At 41.1% G+C, this 15309-nt stretch overlaps 1 protein-coding gene across 1 annotated transcript in view; it reads left to right on the forward strand.

The window, feature by feature from the left end:
• The window catches only part of LOC132863251 (protocadherin Fat 3), a 51232-nt gene that overhangs the window by 26208 nt on the left and 9715 nt on the right, over positions 1–15309 (forward strand). Inside the window, exons 11-20 of the mRNA XM_060895962.1 lie at positions 334–530; positions 5451–5604; positions 6581–6814; positions 7275–7667; positions 7819–8033; positions 8240–8377; positions 12689–12832; positions 12940–13137; positions 13668–13945; positions 14046–14581. Coding sequence (XP_060751945.1) covers positions 334–530; positions 5451–5604; positions 6581–6814; positions 7275–7667; positions 7819–8033; positions 8240–8377; positions 12689–12832; positions 12940–13137; positions 13668–13945; positions 14046–14581 — 2487 coding nt within the window. The remainder of the gene's footprint in view (positions 1–333; positions 531–5450; positions 5605–6580; positions 6815–7274; positions 7668–7818; positions 8034–8239; positions 8378–12688; positions 12833–12939; positions 13138–13667; positions 13946–14045; positions 14582–15309) is intronic.

Below are 15309 nucleotides of genomic sequence, written 5' to 3' on the forward strand. Positions count from 1 at the left end.
GTTGGAAGAAAATGTAGATCTTTGTGTCATATCCTTATTTGAGTGAGCAGATTGTCAGGTTTAATCATGTTTCCTAAGCCTTCTAAATTACTAATAATTAGCACGTTTTCTGAATCTTTTAGAGCTGTTGTGTCTGCAGGTTTTCATTGCAGTTAAATATAAGCCACACATATTACCTGTTGGAAGAATAATTTTAGGCAGAAACAAAGGCACACCTGAGCCAAATTGGACCATTGGGGATAAAAGTATATCTGTTACAGATTTCAATTGTTAATGTGATTATATAAATTGTAAATATAGGTTACTTTGTTGTCTGTGGTTTCCTTGGCCCAGGGGGGAACTTGTGGGGGGTGTTTGCACTAGCTTCAGTGCAAGGAGTGTGGATGTTGACTGTGAAGCGTCCACTGGATAGGGAAAAACAGGATCGATATCTACTTAATATCACTGCATCCGACAGCTTGTTTGCTTCCCAGGTGACTGTAGAGGTCACCATTATGGATTCCAATGACAACAGCCCCATATGTAACCAGGTGTGGGTAAAATTAAATTACCTTTGTTAAAAGCTACATCAAGCATGTCTCCCATACACTATATTATTTCCGACTTATTCGCTTTTACCTTTAAATCCTCCTGCAAAATACATATAGTTTTAAATAATAGTTTAATAGTTTAAAGTTTTAAAAATAATGTCTGTGATACTAAAACTACACCAGGTTACGGAAGCAACCCAGTTCCCTGAGAAGGGAAGGAGATGCTGTGTCTTGGCTCATGCTATGAAAACGATCCTTGCGGATTAAGTGGTATCTGAAGCTCTGTGTGATACGATAATCTATTGGCTAAGGAGGTCATGTGACGAAGCAAAACCATAAAAGGGCATCTATTTCACATTACTCCAGCTTCTATTTTCTGAAGGAAGCGCAAGTGGATGCCCAGAGTGTGGCCAGCGATGCAGCATCTCGTTCCCTTCTCAGGGAACTGGTTTACATATGTGACCTGGTGTAGCTCCCTTTTGAGGGAACTAAACGCATGGCTGATGCAATGGGAACGCCAATAACAACACCACCACGCTGTCTGCCCTGCCCTTGTCTCTTCCTCCCCGCCTCTGCACACCTGTTCCTCATGTGTTAATTGTTAGTATTTAGTTGAGCCGCATTGCCTTGAGCAGCACGGAATCCTCTGTTGCCTGTTGTTGTCTGATGTTGTCTAGTCTTGTCTCGTCTCTAGACTTGTCTCTAGTCTGTGTCCTTGTTTCATGTTTTTATTTATTAAACCCTGTTTATTTTCACGCTATCCTGCATTTTGGTCTATTTTATCCCAGCTTCCCTGACAGAAGGATTCCGCCACTCCAAGACCCAGCAGGATAGCATCAGCCTGGACCGGCTCTGTGGGAGTATTTTTTTTTATTATTTTTCCTGGACTGTTTTTCTGCCCTGGACTTTTTGTTGTTTTTGGTGACATCAGTCCGCATTTGTTCCGGTGAGGGAAGCCGCGCCGCTTCCGGTTCTCCATGGGTGGTGCCGCTCACTTCCTGCTTTTGGTCCATGTCACCAGCCCAAGTTTTGTTTTGTTTTTTTTGGTGTCCTGCGACATCGCCCCGCAACTGTCCGGTGGGGGATGTCGCTTCACTTCCGGTTTCCGTGGAGGACGCCCTGTCCGCTTCCTGTCCATGGGGGTTTTGCAGGCCCGTGTTTTGCCCCCATAGATTTTTTTTGTTGAATTTTTGCTCTGTGAAGGAGGATTTTTTTCCCCACCCTCCCACCCCTTTTCTGGTTTCCGAGACGTGGGTCTGGTCGCGATGCATCGGGGGTATGCGCTCGGCCCTTCTGCTCGGCTGTGGACGTCGCTCGGCCCTTCTGCTCGGCTGAGGACATTGCTCGGCCCTCTCTGCCTGTGCCGCCGTGTGCCTTGCTCCCCCCACTTGCGTCGCCGTGTGCCTTGCTCCCCCCACTTGCCTTGCTGTGTGCCTTGCTCCCCCCCTCCTGGACCTTGTCAGGACTGTCATTGAGATGGATTGGCACGTTGGGAGCCGCGCCTTGAGGGGGGTACTGTCAGGACTCAGCCCGGACTTTGGCCATGTGCTTTTGTTGATGTTCTGTGTTCACGTGCCTGCCCCGCCCTTGTCTCTTCCTCCCCGCCTTTGCACACCTGTTCCTCATGTGTTAATTGTTGTTAGTATTTAGTTGAGCCACATTGCCTTGAGCAGTGTGGAATCCTCTGTTGTCTGTTGTTGTCTGATGTTGTCTAGTCTTGTCTTGTCTCTAGACTTGTCTCCAGTCTGTGTCCTTGTTTCATGTTTTTATTTATTAAACCCTTTTTTATTTTAACACTATCCTGCATTTGGGTCTATTTTATCCCCACGTCCCTGACACACACACTGGGAGATGTCTGTCCCAGAGCTCGTGAAATGGCATGAACAAACCAGGAGCAGAGCACCATTAGCCCTGTAAGACCTAGAACCCAGGGAATGGGTCTAGGTACAATTAATATAACCTGATAAAATTGTGGGGAGAAGCACAAAACTCCTCAAGTCTAGAGTGCTGGACAAAGCAATACACCTAGTGGAGTGGTCCCTGGAGGCAAAGCCACACACCATGCCTCATAGGCCTAAATACCACTACCTTGCATAAGGTACTACTTGGAGACCAGACTGATTTGTTGTGGCCACGAAAGCTGATGAAAGGGATAGGATTTACACCATGTGCTCAAGCGATGGGCCTAAAAATCTGAAACCCAGAACTCGAAGCCGACTTGTGGGTCAGAAGGCCTGCCGAAAAGCTGAATGAGCTATTTTCAGGGTCAGAAACTCCTCAGAGGCTGACTCTATTAGCTCAAAAGATACTTAGCAGCCCCTCCAGGACAACTGATAGGTCTCAGGAGGAAAGATGCGGTCTGCAGGAAAGACTCAACCACCTAGCACCGCATTAAAAGGATAAGATTTACCCCACATGATTGAGCAATGGGCATAAAATCTGAGAACCAGAACTTGGCACAACAGATGCAGACTGTCCTACTCCACCAACTTGTGGGGAAGAAGGCAGAAGGCTTGCAGAAAAAAAAACATCCAGCTGGTAGCAGGGCCATTTCCAGGGTCAGAAACTCCTCCAAGGCTGACTCCATTGGCTCAGAGCAGCCCTCTCAGGTCTACTGAGAGGTATGAGGAGGAGAGACATGGTCTGCAAAAAAGACTCAGTCACCTGAAAGTTTATTGTAGTTTGTACAACCTCAGTTGAGACAGGAGTCTTGGAGCTGGTCCCCCTCAGTGGTCCACTCAGAGAATCACCCACTGTGCCTGAGAGAGGAGGTTCCTCCTGATGGGAATCTCCCAAGGAGCACAGTCTAGAAGGGAAATTGAGTCCAACAGCCAGACTCAGGTGTTCCAATGAAGAGACATGCACCTTATCCTGGCTATGACTCCGTGAGCAGAGCTATTTGGGAAGTGTACAGATGGAGCCTTAGCAGAATAGCAGTGGAGATGGCCCTAAAGGGGCATCCCTGGAAACCCTAGCCCTTGGGTGTAAGGATTCCTTTCTGACCTCAGACGAGCTCCTTTAGCGGGTTAACATGGTATACCTGCAGAACTACGATTGTGTGCAGCACTACACCAGCTTAATCAATGGGATTGTAGGCCTTCCTTATAAGGCCAGCGTGGCCCAACAGGGCCTCAATAGGAGCACAGACGGGAGAGAATGGGAGAGAAATAACTCACCAAGCATCTCTTTAACCCTAGGCATCACCCCTTACCTAAACCAACAATGGCTGAATAGTCAGCAATGGCTAAGGATTATAAACACCTAGAATACTGATCATTCCACAGCCTTGACACCTCAGTGTGGAGGTCTGCGAAAAATGGAAGACACCTGCATGGAGATGGAAGGCGGTGTAAAATTAAGTAGTGATTGTCAAGCTCAGAGCGGACGCTAACCTGTCATAAGGCCAGTCTAAGCTAAGCTCAGTAACGGCATGAGTGATCACCTCCAGGAGCTATTTGAAGACCAGAGAATGTGGTGGCAATTCAACTGCTGCTTGTACCTCATTGGTCACATTGAGTTCCTCAGAGTCTGATGTAGAAAATAATAAACCCATATTTGGTTCAGAAGAAATCGTAAAACGATCTCTCAGAACCGAAGCAGAGGAATTAGAGCTAGGCACTTGGCTGGAATACAGCCAGACAAGCGTGGATTGAGTTTAGTGACAACACACATTTTTTTATAATTGCCTTCAACAGCATGAACACCACTGGCTGTTTTAAGAATCAATTCAGTGGCAGACTGCTGATGTAAACTATCAAACTATCTGATGTAAACGATAACAATTTCCCATTCAGGTCGGGAGAAATCGCAAAGCGACTTCCCGGAGAGGAAGCGGAGGCATTAGAGTCAAGTGGAGAGGACGAGAAAAAGGACTCACCCGTCTAACTTTTCTGCTAACTCAACCTGCAACCTCCACGACCAAAGCTGAAGCGCTGCCTCGACACACATGGAACTCCAGCCTGGAATGCAACCAAAAAAGAGCGGAGATTGCAGAAAAGACCCCAGTCTTTATGTATCTTCTTTTGCCCTAGTCTTAGACAATAAGACAGACAATAGACTCCAACATACACAGAGTGCTTCCTGAAGACAAAGAAGCTGAAGTAATGTGGCGTAGATGCCCTTTGATGGTCTTGTTGGCACACTACGCTTCGTCACATGACCTTTCTAGCCAATAGATTGGTGTGATTTAACACACAGCTTCAGACACCACTTCTGCAAGGAGCGTTCCCATAGCATCAGCCATGATGCAGCATTGAGTTCTCTCAAAAAACAGCACTATTTAATTAACACTTTGAAAATTGGGAATGTATATAAAATTTTATAAAATGGTGCCAATTCAGGCTTGGTAAATCCTTATTCTTGTACACTTAAAATTCTTTTACCTTTGTGCTAGGCAGTAACAAAAATTTATACATTGTCTAATTGTGCACTATAATCATTTGATGCACTTTCAGAATTTTCACAATTTCAGACAGTTGTTTGAATATAGATATCTCTATACTTATATAGATAGATATACTTAAATAATAAAGCAATAACACAATCAAACTAAAACTAAAATGTAATAATGAAATTAATAATAATTGATAATAAAGAACACTTCATTAGAGGGGAACTAAACATTAATTGACAATTTAAACTAAACTAAACATAAATGTTATATTATTATTATTATTATTATTATTATTATTATTATTGCTATTAATATTAATATTTAGTAAATATTATTTACAGACATAAATTATAAACAGTTTACAATAAGAGTAAATTAATAAGCATGAATTAATATAATACATAATTATGTATCCATTTATTTATTCATATTATTATATTTATTATAAAACAGTTAATTTTACAAGTATTTTATACGTAATTGAGTTATTTTTGTTATTTTTACTTTTTGCCCTTATTTTTCACCAGGCTATATATGATGCCTCTTTTCCAGAGGACATACCCATTAATTATGGAATTCTAACTGTTGGAGCTACAGACTCTGACATCGGCACCAATGCAGAAATTCAGTACTCTGTATTTGGGATAGGAGTTGAAGACTTCTACATGGATGCTAACACTGGTAAAGATGATCTCACTAACCAGTTATTTGACAGTATACTGATAAAATGTGCAGAATTATACATAGCAGACATTTGAGTTTAGGCGTATTAGGGTCAGTTATATAGTATATGGTATATAATAGACAAAATGGCCAAGTATAGTGAGATATTTTTATGTAAACAATTTGAAGATTCCAGGTCACTGATAAATATAACACTCCATCTCATAGTTATAATGTTATAGCATATTATCATCTTTTTCAAGAAAACATCTTTATGATATTTATCTAACATGAAAACATTTTAGTAGTAGCATAAATAGTAGCACCATAAAACAAACAAGCGTTTTTTTGTAAAATCTTAAGGGAGACTAATGAACACAGATTTAGAAGACCTTTGATGTCACCTAATGTATCTTTAAATCTGCTGTACTGCGATAACCTGGAGTAAATACCATTGGTGCTGAAATCTACCATTGGAGACCTATTCTGTATATAAAATTACATTATTTCATAGTTATAATGTTATAGCATATTATCATCTTTTTCATGAAAACATCTTTATGATATTTATCTAACATGAAAACATTTTAGTAGTAGCATAAATAGTAGCACCATAAAACAAACAAGTGTTTTTTTTTGTAAAATCTTAAAGGAGACTAATGAACACAGATTTAGAAGACCTTTGATGTCACCTAATGTATCTTTAAATCTGCTGTACTGCGATAACCTAGAGTAAATACCATTGGTGCTGAAATCTACCATTGGAGGCCTATTCTGTATATAAAATTACATTTTCCCCATTATGAAGGGGTGTGCACACTTATTCAATCAGGTTATAGTATGTTTTTCATTTATTCTATAAAATAATTGTGTTTCGTTTTCAGGTGAATTCTTTTGGTTGGTATTACACATTAAATATAGTAAAATATATTACATGATTTATATATACTGTATTTTTTATTTTTATTTTTTTTTTTTTTGCTTTTTTTTTCAGGTGAACTGAAAACTGCCTCTCTAATTGACAGGGAAAGGACCCAGAACTATAATCTAATAGCCCAGGCTACAGATGGAGGTGGCTTATTTTGTCGCTCTGAGATATTTCTCACTGTAATAGATGTAAATGACAATGCTCCATCCTTCTATTTCACTGAGTTTCTAGCCAGTGTATTTGAGAATGCTGCACCTAAAACCCTGCTAACACGTTTGCAAGCTGAAGATGTTGATGAGGGTGAGTACCTCACTAATACATTATCATCATAACACATAGACTGATTTAATAAAGGATTGCTTTAAGTTTTACTGAAGAGCAGAAGTGGAATATACTTGGGAAGCATTTTATGTGAAAGTGTGTAATGTTATAACTGCGCTTCTCTATGATTCAGTGGTTCATTCTATTGATACAGACAAATTAATGTTGAATTGGTTCAACATTACTAGGCTTTGCTTGAGAGCAGCATGAGACTACTCTTCACTTCTCTTACAGAGATTCTTGTATTCAAGTTTATAAAGTAACTGCACCAGGGAAGTAGGTGCATCAGGGCTTAATTCAAACATACTAAATACTACATATGTAAAAGCACCTTTAGGAATGGATTAAGTGTAGTCATGTAATGTTATTCATCCAAACACTAAAAAATAAAATAAAACAATCTAGTGGTCTGTATATTTCTACTCTGTGTCTTGCCCAGGCCTGAACAGAAGAATCATGTACTCTCTAGTGGACTCTGCTGATGGTGTCTTCTCCATTAACCCGTTTTCTGGAGTGATAATTCTGGAGAAGTCTCTGGATCGAGAGATCCAAGACTCATACCGGGTGAGGGTCCAGGCTGCAGACCAAGCAGGGGCAGCCAGCTCCCTCTCCACACAGGTAGACCTCTTTGTCATGGTTTTGGATGTGAACGATAACCCGCCAGTCTTCCAGAAGCAGGACTATGCTGTTACAGTGCCGGAGGATGTTGCTGTGGGAACAGAGCTGTTGAGGGTCTTTGCCTCCAGTAAAGATATTGGTGTCAATGCTGAGATCTACTACAGTATCAGTACAGGCAACGAACATGGAAAGTTTTACATTGATAAGACCAAAGGTGAGAGACAAATTGGTGTGTTTATTGGCAATGTCTTAATTTTTTATATTAAATATAATGTTGAAAAACACTATCATAAATGGTCACTACAGTCTTCAGTAGGCAGATCTGAACTGTATTTAAGACTAATTGTCATTGTTTATTACTCTAGGGAGCATCTCAGTGGCTGATGATTTGGATTATGAAGTGTGTAAAGAGTTTTTCCTCAAAGTTGAGGCTGTGGATGGTGGAACCCCTCCTCAGAAAACATCCACGATAATAAGTATTGAAGTGATGGATGTTAACGATAACGCACCTTTCTTTAGTGAGGAGATTTATAATGTTCTGGTCAGTGAAGACACTGCCATTGGACAGACAATCACTAGGGTATGGTTCATTACTGTCTGGTTTTATACAACTTATTTAGCATTTATTAGCCACTACTAGATAATTACTCAGCTCATTTTGTAGCCAGAGTTTAATTATGTTCACGTCTCCCTTACATTTAATTAATAAGCTACAAAAGTTACAGGCCAGCTGGTTGTTTTATGCACCATTATTAAGGTTGTTTTGTGTGTGGTTGTGTTGTGAAGTTATTAGCAGAAGACCTTGACAGCCAAGTAAATGGACGAATTACTTACTCAATCTTGAGAGGAGACCAAGGGAACCAGTTCTGGATCGATCCTGTCACAGGACTACTGAAAGTCAACAAGGCACTTGATAGAGAGAAGGTTAGATTCTTAAACAACCTTTATGACACCTGTTAAATAATAATCTTTTCTTTACATATAGATTTGTGAATCTGTAAGCCATCAGCTCTCAGTATCTAGTTATGAAGAGCCACATCACCCCAAAGTTTTGTATTCTACTGACAAGTGTCACAGTATAAAAAAACTTAATTAGCTGTTAAGAGTCTTAGCTCAGTTACAGTTACATACGGTTACATCCCCATTAGCTGTCAGCAAAGTGAGAAGCTAGCCAAAGTGTTAGCTACTGCTAACAGCAGTAAAACATTGTAGACATCATTATAACCATCATCAGAAATTATTCAAATAAATTATTACAGTATTACATTCATTATTACATTCATACATTCCCTACTCACAATTTAAATAGTGCATTCTCAGATGATACCTGAAAGAGACTTTGCCATTCATTTTACGTATATTCAATGGGCAATTATTCCAGTAATTGATGGCACGATAAATAACTGTTCTCTTTAAAGCATTTGAATTTGGACGTGGTAATATTAGCTGGCCATCATCAGCTGACCTAGTCGAATGAGAATGAACCTGATCACACCTAACAATTTGGTTATATAAGAACACCGGTTGAGAAAAAAATATAGTTTTACTGAAAAATAGTTGTATTGAAAACCAGCCTTTTCTCCACCGTTATCCATGAGAGTCGACGGTGCATACTGATAGTATTTGTTCTTATGGGACAATGTAATACTAACCTGGCAGCTCTGTTTTGGGAGGTTTGTAATTTCTTTAGTTGACCTTTAGATTGCATACTGCAAATGTTTGGAAGGATGAACTCCATTCTTCAGGATATTACTGTTATTGATATATTGATGTTGGTGTTAGAGAGTGCTGAATTCAAAATCACTTACAGGTGTTCAAATTGGTTGAGAGCTGGTGGCTGAGTAGGCTGTAATTATTTTAATACAACACTATGCACCATTCTTATTATGTTGGCTTTGTAGAAGCCAACATTCTGAAATCCGTTATAAGCTTATTATTATTATTATTATTATTATTATTATTATTATTATTATTATTATTATTATTATGTTGGCTTTGTAGAAGCCAACATTCTGATTTCCTTTATAAGCTTATTATTATTATTATTATTATTATTATTATTATTATTATTATTATTATTCTTAGCCACAAATTTATCAAGAGTAACTCGTCCTAGGGCTTTCGAGCCACATGCACCAAATTCGGATATGTCGTAGACCCTGGTCTGAAGTTTGTTGCTACTACTTTTCTAAGCGATCGGAATTCCGGCATTCCCGGTACGGAAGCTCAAAGTGGCCTTTTTTCGTATCCACTTCCATTATAAACTTTGGAGGTTTATAACTCGGCAAGTTTTCGAGCGATTTACACCAAACTCGGACAGGTTCTTTAAGACGTTACTCCGGACAAAGTTCCGGACTCGGGGTTCCGACAGAACTTTCGGTTTTCCCGTAGTCGACGATGGAACGTCCCATAGACTTGAATGGGGAATTCCTAAAATTCCTCTAAGCTTTCACACACGCAGCGTGCGCAGAGCTCAGGCACGGCTTCTCTCCTGTGTTCTATGCAGTATAATAATAAGTAGAATCCCATAATGACTGCAGTATTGACATGAAATGTCCAAACCCTCAGTAGCCACTTTTTGCCAAAAGTATTGGCACCCCACCGGGTATACTGGTGACGTCACGTGTAGCCCCGCCCCCAGAATAAGCGAAATCAAAAATGAGCACAATATGGACATGTCATATATCAAAACACTCAGCCCAATGAGGGGAACTGCCCCACGTGTATTTTGGTCACGTGACGTCACGTGTATAGCCCCGCCCCCAAAATAAGCGAAATCAAAAATTTGCACAACATGGACATGTGACATATCAAAACACTCAGCCCAATGAGGGGAAGTGCCTCACGTGTGTTATGGTCACGTCACGTCACGTGTCGTCACGTGTCATCACGTGAAAATAAAAAATTTGCACAACATGGACATGTGACATATCAAAACACTCAACACAATGAGGGGAACTGCCCCACGTGTATTTTGGTAACGTCACGTGACGTCACGTGTAGCCCCGCCCCCAAAATAAGCGAAATCAAAAATTTGCACAACATGGACATGTGACATATCAAAACACTCAGCACAATGAGGGGAACCGCCCCACGTGTATTTTGGTCACGTCACGTGACGTCACGTGTAGCCCCGCCCCCAAAATAAGCGAAATCAAAAATTAGCACAACATGGACATGTGACATATCAAAACACTCAGCACAATGAGGGGAACTGCCCCACGTGTATTTTGGTCACGTCACGTGACGTAACGTGTAGCCCCGCCCCCAAAATAAGCGAAATCAAAAATTAGCACAACATGGACATGTCATATATCAAAACACTCAGCCCAATGAAGGGAAGTGCCTCACGTGTGTTATGGTCACGTCACGTCACGTGTCGTCACGTGTCATCACGTGAAAATAAAAAATTTGCACAACACGGACATGTGACATATCAAAACACTCAGCCCAATGAGGGGAAGTGCCTCACGTGTGTTATGGTCACGTCACGTCACGTGTCGTCACGTGTCATCACGTGAAAATAAAAAATTTGCACAACATGGACATGTGACATATCAAAACACTCAGCACAATGAGGGGAACTGCCTCATGGGTATTCGGATCATGTCACATGCTCATGTCCGCTCGCCTCCAAAAGTATTGGCACCCTAGCGGTCCAGTAGCTTTCACAATCTTTCTGTCCACTTGCCTCCAAAAGTAACACTAACCCTTATGTCCACTCGCCTCCAAAAAGCACCGGCCTTTGCGAATACTTGCACCGTCAAAGCCAACATCAAAGTTTGTCTCGACGAACTTTACAAATCTAGTTATTATATTTTCTTCTTAGACAAAAATTTATCAAGAGTAACTCCTCCTAGGGCTTTCGAGCCACATGCACCAAATTCGGATATGTCGTAGACCCTGGTCTGAAGTTTGTTGCTATTACTTTTCTAAGTGATCGGAATTCCGGCATTCCCGGTACGGAAGCTCAAAGTGGCCTTTTTTCGTATCCACTTCCATTATAAACTTTGGAGGTTTATAACTCGGCAAGTTTTCGAGCGATTTACACCAAACTCGGACAGGTTCTTTAGGACGTTACTCCGGACAAAGTTCCGGACTCGGCGTTCCGACGGAACTTTCGGTTTTCCCGTAGTCGACGATGGAACGTCCCATAGACTTGAATGGGGAATTCCTAAAATTCCTCTAAGCTCTCACACACGCAGCGTGCGCAGAGCTCAGGCACGGCTTCTCTCCTGTGTTCTATGCAGTATAATAACAAGTAGAATCCCATAATGACTGCAGTATTGACATGAAATGTCCAAACCCTCAGTAGCCACTTTTTGCCAAAAGTATTGGCACCCCACCGGGTATACTGGTGACATCACGTGACGTCACGTGACGTCACGTGTAGCCCCGCCCCCAGAATAAGCGAAATCAAAAATGAGTACAATATGGACATGTCATATATCAAAACACTCAGCCCAATGAGGGGAAGTGCCTCACGTGTATTTTGGTCACGTCACGTGTCGTCACGTGTATAGCCCCGCCCCCAAAATAAGCGAAATCAAAAATTTGCACAACATGGACATGTGACATATCAAAACACTCAGCACAATGAGGGGAACTGCCCCACGTGTATTTTGGTCACGTCACGTGACGTCACGTGTGGCCCCGCCCCCAAAATAAGCGAAATCAAAAATTAGCACAACATGGACATGTCATGTATCAAAACACTCAGCCCAATGAGGGGAAGTGCCTCACGTGTGTTGTGGTCACGTCACGTCACGTGTCGTCACGTGTCGTCACGTGTCGTCATGTGAAAATAAAAGATTTGCACAACATGTGACATATCAAAACACTCAGCACAATGAGGGGAGCTGCCTCACGTGTATTTTGGTCACGTCACGTGACGTCACGTGTAGCCCCGCCCCCAAAATAAGCAAAATCTAAAATTTGCACAACATGGACATGTGACATATCAAAACACTCAGCACAATGAGGGGAACTGCCTCATGGGTATTCGGATCACGTCACATGCTTATGTCCGCTCGCCTCCAAAAGTATTGGCACCCTAGAGGTCCAGTAGCTTTCACAATCTTTCTGTCCACTTGCCTGCAAAAGTAACACTGACCCTTATGTCCACTCGCCTCCAAAAAGCACCGGCCTTTGCGAATACTTGCACCGTCAAAGCCAACATCAAAGTTTGTCTCGACGAACTTTACAAATCTAGTTTCTTCTTATATCTCATCTAAGGTCTCAAGCTACAAGCTGCTAGTCCAAGCTTTTGATAGTGGATCTCCTGCAATGTCTACGACAGTAACTGTGAACATTGACATTGCTGATGTGAATGACAATGCTCCAGTGTTTTCCCCAGAGAATGCTTCAGCAGTTATTCAGGTGTGTGTTCATAATGTCTATAATTTTATTTTAAGGAATTGTAACATTGTTTTAGATTACATTAAAATAAAATAATTAAAATAAAATTTTATGTTGTGCATTTTCAGCTGAACAAACCCGCAGGTACCACTATCCTTAGACTGTCTGTCTCTGATAATGACTCTCCACGAAACGGTGCCCCTTTTGATTTCCTGATTGTATCTGGGAATGAGGACAATGTGTTCACCCTGGACAGGAATGGAGAGCTGTGCTCAAACAAAGTGTTTGAACCACATGACACAAGGGAGCATGTCCTTGAGATACAGGTGTGCTTATAAACAGTATCGTATTGACAAACTGTAGGCTAAGAATACTTAAAAGTGTTAATTGTGCAACATTTTACCTTCCTATGCCCTTATGACAACTGGCACTACTCTACTTAAACATTTATAAATCCCTAATACAACATGCATTAGCTGTCTGCTTTTATCAGTATTGTTGTCAAGTTAACATAGCACCTGCTTCAGGTGACATAGTTATGTAATGTCATTTGCTAAATTAAAAAAAGTGTATCATAACCACTTTGTCGTGGTTTACACCTTAATTACCATTCGTGTAATTTCCTTCAATACAAAGCAACAGTACCTCAAGTCAAACAGAATGATTTGACATTATTTATTAAATTCATCCTAACAAATAAACAAATTATCAATATGTTTGGTTTATTGATGCAAAATCCAATCCTGCATGAAAATGACTAACAATAAATTCAAGAAAGTGCATTTATAAATACAAGTACTGTACTTTCATGTTATTTATACTATTTTCTGCATGTGTTTTCCACTTTACGAGTAAGGCATGGGACTCTGGAAAGCCTCGCTTGTCATCATCCTCTTTCGTGGTTGTGCGTGTGATTGGAGGAAATGTCTTTAAGCCTGTCGTCTTTCCTGTGGAAATCGTTATAGTGATTGTGGAAGATGTGTTTCCTGGTGGCATCATTGGTAGGATCCACGCCAGTGATGAAGATGAAAATGACGTGCTGTCGTTTAAACAGCAGCCTCAGCCAAAAAGCATGTTTAGGGTTGACCAAAAGGATGGCAAGATTGTGGCCCTCAATGGCCTGGAGCCTGGCAGGTAGCAGTGTAAACAACAGTGTGTACTTCTGTTTTTGTTTGTTTCTGTTGTTTCAGACTGTGGGTTGTATGATATTGTATAACACTTCCAATGTTTTCAGGTACTTCATTAATATCACAGTCAGTGATGGACATTTGTCTGAAACAGTTGGTATAAAGGTACAAGTTGAAATGGCTACAGAGGAAATGGTGCAGAATGCAGTCATGCTGCGCTTCCAGGACCTCTCTCCTGAGGACTTTGTGGGTATATACCTAAAACATTTAAAAAGAACACTTCAGAATTCACTGGTTGGGGCTGGAATGGCACAGACCCCAGAGGCTATGCACATTATAGGGGTGCAGTCAATGACGGGGTCTCCTCAGCTAGAGGTGCTTTTGGCAGTGGAGGCACAGGAGGGAGGGTATTTGGGGCCTGGGGAGCTGGCACTAAGGCTGGGTAAACTACGGGAAAACCTAGGAGGAACACTGAAGCTGGCAGAAGTGCTAGATCAGAGCTGCTCAGGAGAATTGGACTGTGGTGATAGTGTGTGTGAGCTCAGCCTGGAGCTGAAACCTGCTGACTTCATCACCTATTGTACCTCTAAAATGAGCTTCATCTTGCCACATTTCAGACGCACAGAGACTTGCACGTGCTCAGGTAGGTCTGACACTAAGCTGCATACCAAATGCCAATCACAACTGAACAGACACAAAGATATTTGGTAACTTTTTTGTTCCCAGAGTCATGACCTTTGAAACCATAACACAGATAAAAAAAAAAAAACATGAACTTTATTGTCAGCTAAATTTTATTTCCTGCTCTTATAACAATGTCCAACTTAGATCTTAAAAATAAAGAATTTGACACTAGGCAGCATGGTGATTAGGCAGCACTGCTGTCGCCAGTTCTTCTTATCAATTTAGTTAAATCTTCTGTCACTGAGCACCTCATTAGGATTAATATAAATATATAAAACAGATAATTAGATTACTTGTGTGCTTACACATTTATGCAATTATCTAATCTGTCAATCATATGGCATCAGTGCAATGTATAAAATCATGCAGTTATGGGCCAACAGCATTGGGTAATGTTTACCTCAACCATCAGATTGAGGGAAAAAATGTGATTTCAGTGATTTTGACTGTGACGTGATGGCAGGGTTTTAGAACTGCTAATCTTTTGTGCAATCGCTAGAGTTTACTCAAAACTGTGCATCCAGTGAGCAGCAGTGAGCAGCAGATTGAAATTCCATGTTAATGATGAGAGAGTGGTGTACTAGTGAGACAACTAGTGGTGTAATGGTGTAGGGAATGTTTTCCTGTTACACTTTGGGCTGTACAATACCAATTAGTCATCACTTAAATGCCACAGCGTATTGGAGT

The sequence above is a fragment of the Tachysurus vachellii genome, chromosome 20 (assembly GCF_030014155.1).
Source record: "Tachysurus vachellii isolate PV-2020 chromosome 20, HZAU_Pvac_v1, whole genome shotgun sequence".
Lineage (NCBI taxonomy): Eukaryota > Metazoa > Chordata > Actinopteri > Siluriformes > Bagridae > Tachysurus > Tachysurus vachellii.